General features: G+C 35.1%; 1 protein-coding gene across 1 annotated transcript in view; it reads right to left on the bottom strand.

Annotated features, from left to right (window-relative positions):
* LOC111506235 (F-box protein 42) overlaps positions 1-8299 on the bottom strand; it is a 106855-nt gene extending 98556 nt beyond the window's left edge. The window contains exon 1 of the mRNA XM_074184028.1: positions 8236-8299. Within this exon, the coding sequence (XP_074040129.1) occupies positions 8236-8284 (49 nt within the window). The 5' untranslated portion in view covers positions 8285-8299. The remainder of the gene's footprint in view (positions 1-8235) is intronic.
* Between the last annotated feature and the right edge of the window lie 9364 nt (positions 8300-17663).

The raw sequence follows: 17663 nt of genomic DNA, 5'->3' as shown, positions 1-17663 counted from the left end.
TAACGACTAAACAAAACCTCAAGATGCTGTCATTCTTAAATAAACAGCAATAACAGTTATTGTTACTACCAGGTCAACCCTCAATGCATTTTTACAGAATGGATCAATAGCCTTAACAAAGTGAATTTAACTTTTTCTCAGGAAATGATCTAGGTTTGTGTAACTCTAGTGATTCCAAACGAGTAAATTCACCGATACCTGTCGCTTCAAAGCAATAACAACCCATCCATGACTGGCCACATAATTGCTACTTGGAATAAAAAAAAATAAGTAGAACATGGAACAAACAGAATTTCGAGATTCACGCCAAGTAAAAATGGAAGTGTTCGAAGTTTTGGTACTTGAGAATAAACGTCGAAGTCAAGTTATGGTTTCACAATTTTTCACGAAATCATTTTAAAGAGGCATTTTGCGTTTTCCCTGTGAAAATTAATGAACCTTGCAACCGAATAAGGTGAACAAGCTTGGTCTTCAGCTGTCCGACTGTACCACATGCTGGGCATGGTGTAAAACAGTGGCAGCTTCTCGTCCTAACAAATATAAAACACTGCAGTTAGACTGTGACAAATACTTAACACAACGAGCATAAATTTACGAAGAGATATGTTCCTCAGATAGGAAGGGCAAAGCGCCACAGGTGGTGAAATTCTTAAAGCACGGTCTCGCTTTACTTCTACCACTGTACCACCGTTTGATGTTTTGTGTAGCGGTAATGGGCGAACACTTTGTATGGGATTGACGGGGAATTTTATAGCGGATTAAGATTGTTCTTTCATTCAGTCTATTGTGAATGGCCACATTTACGAGTTGTCGAGTCGAGTTTTGGAGTTTCCTGATGATAACTTGATAATGTTTTTATTTTCATTGTTGGTAAATCAGTTTATGAGAATAATGGAGGCGATGAACTGAGGGATATATTACCGCCACACTATTGAGAAACCATTCAGATGAAAGTAAAGAGCCACCATTTAATATCTTCAGAATTTCTTCAGCTCATACACGGTGGGAAAATGAAAACAAAACATGGCCTTTTCCACACAGTTGGAGTTAAATTTCAGAAGAAATCTAGAAATATTTAACACGAATAAAACAAATAAAAATTGATTAAAGCACAGTGAAAATTCAATAATTATAATTACACTAACAAAGAAATTTGAAAAAAAAGGCAATTAACGCATCTCTCACGAAGATATTTGTCTTCGAAATTATTAAGAACACTATAATTAGTTCCAGTTTCTTCAGGCATAATACGAATAGATAATAACATCTCTTGAGAGCTATGTAGTGGCATAACAAGTTCACAGCTATGCCAAAAAATTGTGATGTCTTCGGCGAAATGTATAACAGATAAAGAGTTGCTCCGATTTCTGAACCTTGTGGTACATCATGAAAAATAGTTTTTATTGGTGAAAGGTAGGTTTTCTTTATTTGAATCCATACCGAATTAATTTGATTGGAAATAGCCAGCTCACCATTGCTATGTTCATTATAAACATTTGTAAGAAATGAAAATATTAATCGTTAATATTCCTTCGTTAGTTAAAAAAAGTTGATTTGGGAGATAAAGCAAAATAATCAATCGAAAAGTACGAATAGGGGGATGGTGGCCGGTTGATTAGCTTGAGTTGTTCGTTCTACTCATTCAATCGACCGTTATGTGGAACGGGGTTATAGCCAAACCGTGCCAGAAATCGCACGTTGAAAGGTGATACCTCTTCAATCGATAGCTCGCACAAGTTTCAATTTCGTAAGGGGCAACAACTGGTTATTGGAAAAACATATTTTGAACAGATTTGAAGGAATTAGCGATGATACGATTTTTTTAAAAATGGATCAATCAAACAAAAATGTTTGTTCACATGTTGATAATGAATGGATCCTGTACTGATATAGTTTTCTGATTCTGAAAAGTTGAATATAGATTACCCAGCAACTGTAACTTTCGATTATTTGTAATCAAAAAAGTACTCATTCTATTGATAATCGAAACTTTAGTCTGTTGCCAATTAGGTACAAATATCTCAACCAGGAAACCTTTCCTAAAATTCCCCCTGATAGTCATAAGTAGTCACTCCACTACTTTTTCATTCCACCCTGTAAACAATAATTTTCCAAAACCCGTATCGACACGCCAGATTTCGAATTCCATCGCAATAATAATAATTTACAACGATAATGATTCAATAATCAATGAACCGGCAACAAAAAATCAACAGTTCATCGTTGCTGAATTAATATGACGACAATAATAATAATGATTTATTTCAAGCATAATTCAATGAAGCCTGGAGATATGAAAGCTTAAAATAAATCTGAAATGTGACATTAAACACTGGATATGACGGAGTAACGATTAGTTACGGTGCGACGTTGCCAGATTTTGATTTGTCAATAACTCGAAATTTACCAGTGGGAGAAACAACTCACCCATATAATAAATTGAAAATAAAAAGGAACACACATTCGTTCCACGGTTCCACCCACTCTACGATCCTAGACAAGGGACGATATAAACAGATTCAGTTTGATATTTTTTCTTACTGCTTCTTATACAATTTGAGGTTGCAAGTCAAAATTCATTGTGAATATATTATAGTCACATTCAATTACGTCCCAGTAATAATTTTCAAAAACATTATTTAAAAAACATTAATTTGATAACTGTTTCAATTGTCCCTCAACTGCGACAATTGAAACTGGTAAACAATTCATCGTTTATATACAAAACTAGTACTATGTTGTTGTATCGCTGCTGTTCCAATGTTTTGACAGTATCAGAATCAACGAACTTAGGCGTGCGCAGCGTTATAGAACAGTGCTTTTAAAAAAAATTGTTCTACAGCGCCATCTAGTGGCGAGTTACAGAAAAATTGATAGCCTAAAAACCTTCTCTATGAAAAATTACTTATACATGTCAAGTTTCATCACGATCGGTTAAGCGATGTAGAAGTTTATCACTTACCAACCAACCAACCAACCAACCAACAAACATCCATTTTTATATATTAGATACCACTGTGACACATAGTTAGGATCCACATAATTGTCCTTTTATTTGGTGCTTGCTCGATGAGGTCAATAACAACAGTCAAGGCACTGCACTCGTTTTTTGAGCTTTTCTAGCACTGTACGACTTCAGACAAACCAAACTAACCAAATCAATCTTTTGGGCATCCATTTGAAGAGGTTTCAGGACAATAGTGACCCAAAATTTATAGATTTTATAGACATTGGGAATTGTAGCTCCAAATGACCTGGTTGTTTGAACCACGTGAATTGACATTTCAGGGTTGCTCTTCGTATATCCAGAGAACCACGGCAGTTTCATTTGATATGTCAGGTATATTCATATAGTACTTAGGAAAGAGTTTCACAGATACCTCTTCTGAGAATCAAACCAAAAACTGTGCTGACGTTATTACGATTATACTTCAGAAGAGAAGTCGTCCGACAATTATTGCTTTGGAAAAAAATATGACCTGAAAGATACTCGGATATCCAGCACATGTCCATTCACTGAATTATCTATTGAGTTCTTTTCTGATATGAAGCAGATCAATGTAGACAAGCAATAGAAAAAAAGATATATTTTTGGAAATGTTAAAAATTCTGTATGATTTGAAACCATCTAGTTACTTTCCACTCAAATACTTGGCAATGAAATGAACAAAATTCGATGTTTTCATTTATTACTACCTGAAAGGAGAAAGGAGATGTATCAAAAAAAATATGACGAAAAGATTAAAAAATTGAAATAAAATTTCTCGGGTGAGTCCCTCACTCTTCTGGACTAAGCAAATTACACGAAAAAACTATTGGAAATGGACATAAATGCTGTATGAAGTTTGGTAAATACAAAAATTAAATTTTTGGACAGATAGACAAAACAACTGTAAAAAAAACGTAGGCATGTGATACATTTATTGAATAATAGAATACAAATGCCTTCTAAGAAAAATGATGAAACTGATGTTACATCTTTGCATAGATATCGTTTTACAGTAAGAATATAATATCAATAATAATAATACATTCATTTTCAATAGGAGTACATCACGTAACAGAAAAATGATAAGAAAATATAAATATAATGGCTCAGGACTTAACAAACGAAAAATAGAGTAAACAAAAAATATATAAACACAATAATTGCGGTTTTGTTTGTGAATATCTATTATGAAATTTAGGTTATCAAAATGAATATTACTCGTGTGCAATATCGTTGAAGATATTGCACATTTTGTAAAATGGTGACCTGATAAGTATATTCATAAAACTAGTTGGATAGGTCTAGTTAGATAGGTCTAGTTGGTAGGACTAGTTGGATTATAGAATATTAATTGTTGATGTGAGACTAACCTACGACTGAGAAATTAATCTTTTTTCAATAGACGGGGACAGTCAAGCCGCCAATTCAACAATAAAGAGTGGTTGGAACGGTTAAGTTACGCCTATCATATAGCAATATTTCTGAAGATGCTTGTTGTCATATTCTCTTTCAGGATAGTACCCGTGGAAGTCGACAATGTTAAAATAATCTGTTAAAATATGTTTTTCCGTAAGCCAGCTTCCGCCCCCTACGAACGACAACCATCAAAAGTCTACACTTGGGCGAGTTAATGATTAACGAGGTCTTACCTTTTATCGTGATTCATATCATGTTGAATATGAAGTACTTTAGACATTAACTCTGAACACACTATATGCTGTCAATTGCATCCAATCAACTTCTAATGAATATACCATGTCGTGTTTTCTAACTGCCTATGCTAGAGAAACTGGACCAATTCAGCAGACAGTAACCAAGTGATTTCATTGAAGTCGTGTTCATTGAACACGACATTGAGTAGTTGAGTAATCAAAACTTATTGGGTTATGATATTTTTTATTTATATCTGAGAGACAATTTTCGGAGCATCACAACTCTAGTGCTCTCAGACCTTCTTGAAGTGTAATAAAATTAACCCCTTCAACCCCTTCAAATCATCAGAAGATGTCCAGAGTGCTGTACGAAAGGGGGTAAAGATTGGATCCCCTGGGGACACCCGAGGTTGCTAAATAATTCAATATTCTATATTCTATCAATCTATGACTCAACAAGTTTTGTTGGTCTTGAAAAAAACATTTTTGGTTTCCTTTCTACCCATACTTCCCAAAAAACTAATCTGAAATTTTTCGTTAGTGTATTACATAAAATTTATACATTTTTTGGTACAGTTATCTTAACGTCCTTTGCTCAACTGGGTTAAAGTGTGGGTTTTAATGAAAATATATTTGGAGAATCTTTTAGGGTCCCTTAACGGATTAGCTACCTATAAGCAGTGCAGTTACCTCCTTTTCTTTAAAGGAACATCAAATGTGACGACACAGTGGTCAACATTTGCTTATTCTTTTTTGGCAATGAAATCAGCAAGCAGACATAAATGAAATCGACTTGTAGCACTTATCAAGACAAAACTCTAGACCTGGCAATGACGCCCACCCAACATGCGTAATAAAAGGTTCATGCTCTTTCCCCTGTGATACAATAGATGGCGTCAACTCACTGGCAAGTGAAATATTTCGCACATCCACTGAAGGACTTATTTGTTGATTCAGCAATTCAGCCATTTGTGGAAAGTGATAGTAGACTATTCAACTGTTCCGCATTGTTTGGCATTGTTATTGATATGAATGCAATGTTCGATTCGAGAGATGTTTAACTCACTTTTGGATATGTTTGGTGTTCGGAGCTTTTTGTATGTTTCTTGATGGTTTTCTTTTATTTGTTATTTGTAGAGTTTGTCAAGGTTACGTTTAAGATCATTTTTGTTGTTAGAGATTTGATTTATCAGTCTATGCAACTGTTTAAAACCTGTTTTGAATTCACCTTTGCAAAGAGTGATTGAATTTTTTTTAGAAATGATAAGGGTATTGTTCGAGATGAAATTACAATCAAACGATTTAAGTCATCTTTGAAAAATGATCTATACACCAATTGAAACTCTTTCCATAGCTTGAAGGAGCTTGTCCACGATATGAACAAATTTTGAAAAAAAAATGTTAACATGCTAATATGTAATGTGATGAGAGAAGTTAATGGAGAAGATATCAGTCAGTTGATATTTGACGTTTATATTTGATCCGACTACAGAAATTAAACAACCATAGGAATGGACATGTACGAGGTCTGTTAAAAAATAAGCTGAATGTTTAAATTTCGGGGGCTACGTACATTTCATTAGCGATTTTTTTATGTTGATACACTCGTCTCGAACATATGTTTACAGTTTCAGCTATTAAGCATGTTTAGTTTGTTGGTAAGAATAAAAGTCAGAAGTATTTTGTGTGTTCGGCGATTTTCGTTATCGAAAAAATGGATTAAATTGCATCAAATTTCGTGTAAAAATGGAATAAAGTGCTCAAAAACACTTGGAATGTTGACAGTAGCATACGGTGATTGTACTCTTGACTTAGATACCGTATCGTAGTGCATCAGGAGTTCTTGCCACATACTCGTACATCCAATAAGGACTATCATCTTGAAATTGTGCGCTGCCTGCGAGAAGCAATACGAAGAAATCGTCCGGTATTGCGGAAGAACAATTCATGGCTTTAGCAGCTCGATAATGCACCTGCTCAGTCGTCATTGCTTGCTCATGAATATTTGCCAAAACAACATCGTAGTCATGTCTTAGTCACCGAATTCACCAGATTTGTCCCTCTGCGACTGTTTCTTATTCCCAAGATTGACGAGACCCATGAAAAGACGGCGTTTTTTGACGATTGAGGAGGTAAAAACCAATTCCTAATTTGTGTATATAAACTGACTTTTTATAAATTTAATTCCAAGGAAATATGGAAGTATTTACTTTAAAATACAGAAATGTTATTGGTTTGAGTAGTGCATACTTACATTTGTTGAACATCCTTGTTCATTTCCTGTTAGAAAACAAGGTGATATCGGATAACAATCCGATATATTTTACTGTTTGATGTCAGTAATCCGAATTTGATAAAAAATAATATTATATATGAAGGGAAAATACTTGTTGCTTGACACGAACAAAGATTTTTAAAATAGATATTTCATGGAGTTGCAGGATCAAAGAAAAAAATTGCATTACTTGTGACCAATTTTAAATACCCCTATTTCCATTATTTGGAAAATAGTTCATTTGATATGACGATAATTTAAAAAAAAAGTGTGATAAAGAAATCACTGTCGATCTGAGAAGTTCAGGTATATTGCTCAGAGTTATAGAAAATAACCTCACTCCTGGAATTTTTGGAGAACAAAATTAAAACGTGAAAAGTGAATCAGGTGACTATATTTTTTTAGATTATTTTTCATCTTGATTATACTGTAGAATTGAGAAATCATATGCAGTATAAAAAACCCAATGATTTGAAGACGATTTGAGTATTATTGACAATCGGTGAAATGTTATAAATGTAGTGATGAAAAGCAGTGATATATTATTTCAGTAACCTGCTTCATCAACTGTAAACGACAATGTGAACGTCCAATGATAGTCTTCAAAGATAACATAAAGGTGACATTTTCAAATTATAATAATAACTAGACGTTTTTTCAAGTGAGAGAAAACAATTATTGACCTGCAGTACAGAATAGTTCGAAAATTAACCCACTATATGTGTGACAAACCTATCATAATCTAATAACGTGGATACTGGATCAGATAAGCCAGATAACAACCATAAGAGTCTCTCTGTTAGTAGAATATATGGGGGAATATGAGAACGTTTCGATTCGGTTATGTTCAAGCAAAAATATTCATATGTGGATTGATTTGTATTCTACTTCGAAAGTATCATAGCAAGCAGATATAACGAATATTCAAATGTGACATAATTTGACACATAGTATACAATTTGACATAAAAATTAATTTAGTTTTGAAAAGTTTTATTCATATTGAATGGTTCAGTGAATCATGTACACAAAAAATCACTGTATTAGGTTTCTTAAAATTTGAAAGGGACTCACTGTATTGAAACATCTTCGAGATGTTCATAAAGTAAATTCTGCAATATTGTGGATTGCAGATAAGAATGTGGATTCATTACATCATTCAGATTATTGACTCTATTGTTTCAGTCAGATACGCAATATTCATCTTAGTGGGTAATTGCCAAATAACTAGTTTATAGATACCAAGATATAGATAAGATACTCTTACATGTTCTTCTTATTATTCATCATTAACCTCTTGTTGTTCATTCGAATACTTACCACAGATATTGACAGAAGTAAATAATTTGGACAACTTCTCTTGCTTCATCTGTTTCTCTTTCTCAGGCACCTCCTCAACATAAACATGTATCCAGAACAAAAAAGTAATGCTCCAATGATACAAATAAACACAAATGCCTACAAAAGCAATTCTAACTACTAAATTATCCCCGAACTCCAATTATTCCATTATTTCATTCTGGCAATGGGCGATGTTTAGCTTAATAATGGAGTTTAGGCAATAAAACATTTACTGGATAATTTTCCACCGGTTAGGTCATTAGTTTTTATCAAAAAACGCATCTGAATATCAAGATATCTACCTGTAGATTACACATTTGTCTACATCGTTAGCTGTTGTGTGCTGGGGTTTGGTTTATATAACTCAAATTTCATATTCTATATGGCGTCTAGATCGATAATATTCATATTAGAAGTGACACAAATATTACTTTCATGATATTATGACCAGAGAAGTGGAAACTTTTCAGGTGAATTAAAATAGAGTGAATAATTAGCAATTGGATGGAAGCAGTATCAATAAATGAATGTACTATTATTTTCATCAACAAAGTAGCTAAATATTTATTTAGATGTAAAGAATATTTTAAAAATTCAAGAAGATAATGACAGCTCTATCACATTTGCTATTAAATCATTTCTCAATTTATTCAACTGAATTGGTGTATGCATTTGTACCAAAATTTAAAAAAAATCAATCAATTAACTTATAATTCATAATTGAATCTTTTTTGTGAACTATCATTTTCAATTGGACAAAAACTTTTGTACAGTGCCAGGAAATTTTACGATAATTTATTGATCTTTTGGAATTTAACAGTTATACTGTTGCCAATAACTGTATAATTGAAGACTGGATGGTGCCAATCCGGCTGAACGTTTTCCGAACTAGTTTCGGATGAGTTTTTTATCTTCATAAGATTCTCCTTTCTTTCTTTCTTTCGCAGCCAGTGTCTATTCAGAGTTCATTGCTAGTCCAAAAGACAGCGATACTTGTTGGTGTTCTTCAGTGGAAGTTGCATGTTTCCAGCTCTTACTTCCTTCATTAGATTTCAATATTTCATGTGCTAAGAATCGCACGTAAATGTAACACCTCGTTAATCCTCAGATAGTACAGGTTTCGACTTCCAAGGGTTGTCGTTTGTATGGGGGTGACAGCTGGTTGACGTAAAAACAGATTTTAGTAGCCATTTTCTCGTTATTATTCGTTCTTTCAACGAGATACTTATTCTTTACAATTTTATCTTGGACACTTCTCGGCAAGAATCGTATTCTCTCTTCATGTTTTATTAAATTCCTACTCACGAGTTTCTGATCTGAAAACACCTGGTCATCTATAGAGATCCTCCATCGTCAAAACTGGTCACGCATACGTTATTTACAAAGGAAATATTTCTTTGAACTCTGACACTGTTTTTCTGGCACCAGAGATATATTCTTGTTTTTCTGGTATCTATGTCAATTTAAAATGTTGGCGAAGGTCTGTGGAAAGAGTCGTCGAAGAAGTCACTGGGTGTTAATGACGAAGCGAAACCCATAACTAAGTCACTCTTTATCAGTCCCATACTCCTGCAAGGTCCTGAGCTGGTTTTGGTGAGCTTATTTCAATGTTTTCGTCCAAGCTGCACTTTCCGAATAACTAAGTGAATATATTTGATATGTACATGTCCTCTTGCGACTTATAAATTGATCGGATGCATCCTTAAAACAGTCTAACATACGCGACTCACAATGAAGGTCCATTTATAATTGAGTGCTCAGAGCCTCCCAAAAATATTTTATTTTGCTCAGAAGGAGCCTACAAAGTGGGTTTGTTGGATACAAATTCAAAATAGTCTACCACATACAACTCACAGTGAATGTCTATTTATGGCAAGTTTAGATGCAAGTTTAGTGAACTCCTTGAAAATATTTATTCCCAAAGTTATTTTGTTCAAAAAAGGTCTGCTGGCTACAAAGTGGCTCTGTTGGAATTGGTATCCTGATTTATTCGCATTCTAGTTTGTTAATTAGAGATGATTGATGATGAATAAAAATAATACTGACGCACAGTAATCAAAGTGTGGTTGAATAATGGTATTGTAAACTGTTACTTTGGATTGCATTGACAAATATTGTGCTATTCTACGGAAAAAATAAAGTTTTTTGATATTTTCCAAGGTATTTGACTGTTGACACAACCTCAATCTTTACGTTATTGATATTGAGGTTTATACCGTTGACAGAGAACTGTATTTATATTTCGTGGTGAATATCATTGCTTTTGTTTTAGTTACGTTTAACTTTAATTTGTTAGTGCATAAATACTCATTTATCGTTCCTAAAATCATGTCCATTTTATGAATAGCTCTATTTAAATTCATATCGCTACACATAAGCAACGTATCATCAGCAAATAGGTTTATGAACTCAGATTCAATAAAAAGTTCAATATCGTTCAAATATAAAACAAAAAGAAGTGAACCCAGAACACTACCTTGGGGAACACCTACATCAATGTCTTTTTCATTTGATAGTGCATATTCAAAACGGACTTTCTGTTTTCTACTGTTCAAATAATTACTGAACCATTCTAACACCTTTCCATATATGCATGAAGATTTATAAATCCCGTACAATTACATTTATGATGGGACATAAGTTGATATGCAAAAATTATCAAGGAGTTGGCATTAAAAAAATAGGGACTTTGAGTGAAACGAACGACGCAATATTGGTGTGGTTTACAAATAAAACGACAAATGTAACTTAAGAATATACGTCACAAGTTGCAGCTGGTTGTTTATAACAGCTATAAAATTAAATTAGTTTATTGGTGGCAATTTCTCAAAAGTTAATGATGTTTAAAGGCTAATATCAATAGATAAATGGGTAACAAGTGGAATAGGATTGATGGAATTTATACCTACTTGAGTACAGAGCATAGTGTATCTGGTAACTACTGAATATTATTAGAAAAACGGAAAATATATGAGAACCATTTAAAAAATTTCATCAAGATATATATTTAATATTGCACACGTTAAGAGTGAGAGAAATTTGAGAAAACGGAATTTTATGAAGTTTGTTACAAAATTGATGAATTTTGATCAAAAAAAACCGTCGTATGAGCATCACTCAGGAACTGTTGAATGACGTCAACGGAGATCTAGATTTGCTTAAAAGGGTCATAATTGGTGACGAATTAGGGTATATGGTTATGACATCTAAATAAAACTCCAATCGTCCCAGTGGAAGAGCCGAGGAGAGTTAAGACCAAAAAAAGCACGCCAAGTTCTATCAAATGTCAAGGTTTTGCCCACTGTTTTTTCGATTACCATGCCGTAGTGCATCAGGAATTTTTGCCAAATGGTTGTAATGTCATCAAAGAGTATTATTTTGAAGTTATGCGCCGCTTGCGAGAAGCAATACGAAGAAAACCGTCCGGTATTGTGGAAAAACAATTCATAGCTTTTGCATTACAATAATGCACCTGTTCACTCATCATTGCTTGTTCGTATTTTTTTGACCAAAAACAAAACTGTAATCAGGCCTCAGCCCCTGTATTCACCAGATTTGGCCCCCATTGAATTTTTCCTGTTTCCAATGAGGAGAAGAAATTCTAATCGCTGATAGAGCTCCAGGACACACCAAAAACTGCATATCAGAAATGCTTCGTGGATTGGAAAAACGCTGGCATAAGTGTATTATTTATGAGGGAGGCTACTTTGAAGAGGAAAAATAGAAATTGATGAATAAAAAAATATTTTTTTGAAAAGTGAAAATTCACCTCATTTTTTGAACATCGTATCCCACGAACCTATCAAATTTTATGTTTTATTTGAACCATCTTTCTATATGATGTGATACGATATGATATGTATGACATTTCATTCGATATGACTACTATTGTCTATTTCCTCATGCAGGGACGTAATAAATCATTTTCAAGTAGCTATTCCATGGCGTAGTACACATTTCTTATATTATATTTTCTTTCTAAAACTTTTTTCAGTTGTAGTAAGGCATTGAAACCATATTTTTGAGAACCCAGTCTGTATGAAATTTCCGAATCAAAACAGAGGTTAGAGTCTAGATGAACACTAACCCTAGAAATTGTGTACTTTTATGGAAGGATATATCGGGATATCGTTTATTTCAATAATGCTGTGTGAACTGGTGGTTCAAGCCGCGAGGCCAGACAATCGATTTTCACCCAACCTGTGCTAGCAATCACACGTTAAGAGGTGAGACCTCGTTAATCCTCAGCTCTCACAAGCTTAGACATCTGGGAGTTGTCGTTCATAAGGGCGACAACTGATTAACGGAAAAACATATTTCAACAGATGTTTTTCTCCACACAGAGAATCAATGATTTGAAAGCACACAGCTAACATTTTCAGCATGTACTTTAAGTCGATCCAAAACCAAATAGCAATTACATGTTTTGTTTAATTTCAGTTATATTTCCACTGAGCAACGTTATTGACGTATCACCGACAAAGAGTATATAAATGGAGAAGATTATAGGCCCCAGAACTGATCCCTGAGGAACTCCAATATCAACAGGTCAACTTCTCTCTATCGCTGCTCGTGAGGAGATTAACCTCCAGTACTATAAATAGCTATGAACTTGGTCAATACATATCCATCTTCCAGGTGGATGTGTTTATTGTCTTGCAATCTGCAAAGAATATTGATTTGAATATTGGAACATTGAGAGTGAGAAGGCCGTTAAGAAACAGAAAAAATTGGGAAACAGAATTAGATTGACTTGATAGATACTCGTTTACCTTCTGCTGGCTAGAATTCTCAGGAATCTCCCGCAACGAAAAAGTTAATAATAGTTTCAGATACATCATCAAAGTCTTCGATGGGGGACTAGATCAGGAAATGGATGAATGAAGAATAGATAAAGATTACTCTGAAACACATGCAATTCAATCCATTTAAGAGCATTGTATATGGCGAAACACATGTTGCGTTTTTGTAAAATTGTTTAGTGAAAATCTCACAATAAAGTGTTTTTTTTTAATACGTTATATCAATATTACAACAAATTCATCTATATGGCAGCAAACAGTACTTTTTTTAAGTTTTCACCAGTTGAGCAAAGATCACAGGATACAATTTTATTTCCAAGCTGCATGTTACTATATAGAGCATATACGTATTTGAACCCTGGCTATTTTGAAATCAATTTACTGCAGCAGTCGAGATCACTAGCTAACGCCATTTGATAATTAGAAGAAGATATTATCATATTTACAATTTCCTAATTTATCTCAACTGTTATGTTAAAAAATATGATAAATATACAACAAAGGACAGGGAACGCGATTACTGCAACGTGGTGTTGAGAAAAGTGGAAAAAAAGTCGCAATATGAGTCCATGCATGGAGCCGCAATGTTCTCATTAACGTCAATGATTTCCCTCTCAAACCTACGGTGGTTATTATGGAACATGTAGGCATAAATCCGAAGTTTTTGGGGACATCGAATCATGAGAAAAATTCAAGAGCTCACTGTGTAACCGAATCGAAATTCTCAGAATGACTGCCTCTAAGGAATTCTATCGAAGCCAGCCTTGTGTCGCGATCGAGGTTAGTGTCCCACCAGAAAACCGCAAGTAATCGATCATCGACACTAAACGCGACTAATTGCGAGAAAGACGGGCTGCCCCGTGCAGACCTTCTGGGGCCATATACACATCTCTTTGTGTGTGTGTGTGTGCGTACCTACCGATATAAACAAACGTACGAAATAAAAATTGACGAACGCACACACGTGAGAGAAAAACAAAACGACCCGATCGCTCCTCCATTGTTCTCGCAAAGACAAAAGAAGGCAGAGTTCTGGCGGAGCGCGATTGGTCGACGACCGGTATCGATTGTAGCAGTGGCCGGGCATCCGGCCGGCGCCCAATGAGCTAAAACAACGGCCACCGTCGGGGCGCATTCGTCTTTCGGCGTCGTTAGCGGATGCCTTCTCCTCGGCTGTTGGAAATGATACGGTGATTGATGGGAGTTTGTGGGGTTCTCGCTACGCCACTGTTTCGATGTTGGGCGGTTGGTGCAAGACGGGTTATATACCTACTTTTGTCTCGGGTTCGAAGTTACTATAGCTTAATTTTTGTTATCACTATTAAAATAAAAACTTTGGCTTTCACTTCTCCATCGTTTTACAAAAAATTGTGGAAAAACTTCCAAAGGAACGGAGAAAGCAATTAAGTTCAAAATGAACTCTTCACAAAAATGTGTATTTCATGCTTAGAAGTCACTTTCAGATACAAACTGCAAGAAAAATCCCACTCCAAACAACTTATTTCATGTAAACATTGAATTACAGTACAGAAAAAATACTTTCGAAACAACTACTTCAACATGAACATTAATAGTGCTAGTTATCTACTGATGATGCTAACTTGGTTAGCGAAACGTCGAGAGACAGTATTTTTATTCTGGTGAAGGAGAATGTGTTTTAAATAGGTGAATTTTTCTATAAAATCCAGAGTTTGTTCTTGGGAGTTTGTTGATGACCCTGACAATAAGTTAATTGAAAAAAGTCAAATTCATATTTAAAAATGATACTTTGAGAAATTAAGGCATTCAACATTTTCCACTTTATACGACTCTATGAACTTGTTATGTTTTTACGTTTAAATACAAATTATCTCTTCAAAAATAGATATTTCATGAAGTTATTTTGTACTGGGCCAGAAATGAATGAACTTAGTATCTCATGAGTGATGTTTTTTGAACTAGCTTCTCGATTATTAGAATCAGAAATATTAGCCAAAAGTTCGCGGAGTCATTATAGAGTTTCCATCTTTGCTATTTGGGATCACAATGGAAATATCCAGTAGTGTTGTTTGAGTTTAGCTAATATGATAACGAAATTGTTATCTAGAATACTGCCGAAGCCCAGTTTTTTTTAATAGTGGCTTTCAATGCTATTGTACCTATCATTTGGCTCGAAATTAATTTTTTTTCTTTGTTCATATTAGAAATAAATAAAGGGTAAAGGTGAGCTAGAATTTTTTTGTTTCCCTTAAGATCATTCTTAATATTTCAACTTTGCTCAGATTCATCAACAGCCTCATCTATATTATAGTGATTATCTATTGCGACATCTTTCCGACAAATGCTTCGATAAGTACGATAGTAAGTAAGGGTCCCAGAACTGTACTCTGAGGTACTTCATACTTCATACTCAGTAGTGTTAGGATTGCTGTAAAAGTTGTCTATTTGTGAGAACTGATATCGATGTTGGAGGTTAGATTGAAATAAGTGTAGGCTATTATTTCTGATCTCAAAATCTTCAAGGGTTTGAGGTTAGAAATGTACACGAAAATACACAAGAATGGTTCACCTTTCTTCATAGCGGAAGATAGTTTTTGGGTAAGTACCAGTATTGCATGGTTTTTATTTCTGATCCCGAATTGTTTTTCAGAAACTAAACTATATCCATCTAACGAACAACGTAACCCAAACAAAGATAGATGAGTGATCAAAGTATAAAATATACAAGCTTCCTTACGCGGGCCAATCATTTTTAATTGCATTTTAACGCCTGTGGTGTGACCATATACGGTAAGGTCTAAAGTAAGCGGGTCAATTTGACACTCCACCGCAATCCGCAAGGGTTTATTGTGGTTCACACTCGCTGTTTCATCATTGTCCAAACAGAGGCGACACACACTGTCTTCCGACAGTCCAAGTTTCTGCATATGATGATTCAAATGACAGTGACCTGTAAGAAGGCCAGTTATACATCGTAGTTCATCCCTACTGTAGTTCAACAACTGTTTGGTTTCAAGCATCGAAGGGTGAATAAACGCCTTGGAGTGAAACAATCCTGGAAGATTCTGCCAGAAGAATATAAGTTATTTTGAAGTTTAAAATTTTTAAAATATCAAATACTGATACGGCTAATAAAACTGCTAATTTGTATCTCTACACTCCACCTAAAAAAATGTTTATACCCAGCCGCATATTATAAAAAAAATAAATTTCGGTCGTTCTTTAGTGCGACTCTGTACAAGCAGCCTTGTCTGGGAGATCACGTGCACTATGCATGATAATGTTTTAGATCACTATGTTGCATAGATGGACAAAGTATAGGTTATACTTTACTAAATAAAGGCTGAAGCGTTTTCATAGAATATTTTCGAAGACCTTCATCAGAAGAGTTATTGAAGATATTGGTCAGTACTCAGTCACTACGTTTTCGTCTACTGTTTTTTTACGGGCACTACCTTCATTTTTTTGAAGACTTGTGGCCAGAGTCCAAGCCCTTAGTGATATTTTCATTGCTTCTTCATATTTCTGCAGATACAAATACTATGAGCGAAGTTTCCTTCAATCTCCATTTGTAGAAAGTTGCTTGTTCTCCATATTGAACCGAAGAAGATGAGACTAAAAGTGGATAGTAATATACTCGTACAGTTATCCCAATTGAAAGTTCATTATACTTATTCTATTTATTCTACGCATGCTACCGATGTAATATGTTCTTTGAAACAACAATTCAGCGATCGCCCAACTTGACCACCAAAAAATGTTTCTCTAAACTCATTACAGGTGTTGCATTTTCCGACCCAAATTCACGAACGTGGCAATCAGAGCGATACCGCTCCAGCAAGACACTCGTTCACTCGAAAATCGAAACAAAAGCCTGTCAATTACTTTGATAAGACAAAATAAGACTCAACAGGTTTCCCTTTTAAAATTCCGCCGCTTCAAATTCAATATAAATCTACATTAGAACGTTTGTTTTCTCTCCGGCCATAGAGATGTCAGAGCAATCGATACTCGAGCAAATACGGACTAAAAGACATCGACAATGGGCCGTGTCAACGGCAGGCCCGAAAGGCCGTATTGTTGCCGACTCCACGGAAAATAGTATTGCCAATATTGTTGTTCTTTTCTTCCTTTGCCGACGAGAGTGAAACGTTCGTTGTCTCTGCCAGCGACTTTTCAAAATAGACGTATCAATCGGAAACACGTGTTTCCAGTTTTCTCGATTGCCATCACGAACACGTTATTCTCCATGTGCGAGAAGGTAGGCAAGGAGAGGAAAGGGAAGATGAGGGGCGGGAAGGAAAATTTTCTGGGACATTTTCAGCCGCTGTGTGAGTAGTTGGTCCGAGATTTGTCTGTAGAATTGGAACCGATAGCGTGAAATGAAAACCACTTTTTCCACACCAGAACAGGCCAATTCAGGCCAAAAGAAGTTGAAGTACTCGCCGTTGACAGTGATGGCCTGGCTAACGTCGTTCTCGAAGAAATATGAATCAATGACGCCGCCAGCACAAATCCACACCAAACAATGACTTTTTCGGGATGCATTGGACGCTCTTGGATCTCATGTGGACTCTCCTGCACACTCTCACATACATACACGACATTGCGAATAGTCCTCTCGGT

The sequence above is a fragment of the Leptinotarsa decemlineata genome, unplaced genomic scaffold (assembly GCF_025532065.1).
Source record: "Leptinotarsa decemlineata unplaced genomic scaffold, Ldec_3_MD MMD2_tig00026354_RagTag_RagTag, whole genome shotgun sequence".
Taxonomy (NCBI): domain Eukaryota; kingdom Metazoa; phylum Arthropoda; class Insecta; order Coleoptera; family Chrysomelidae; genus Leptinotarsa; species Leptinotarsa decemlineata.
This window is presented reverse-complemented; position numbering and strand designations above follow the sequence as displayed.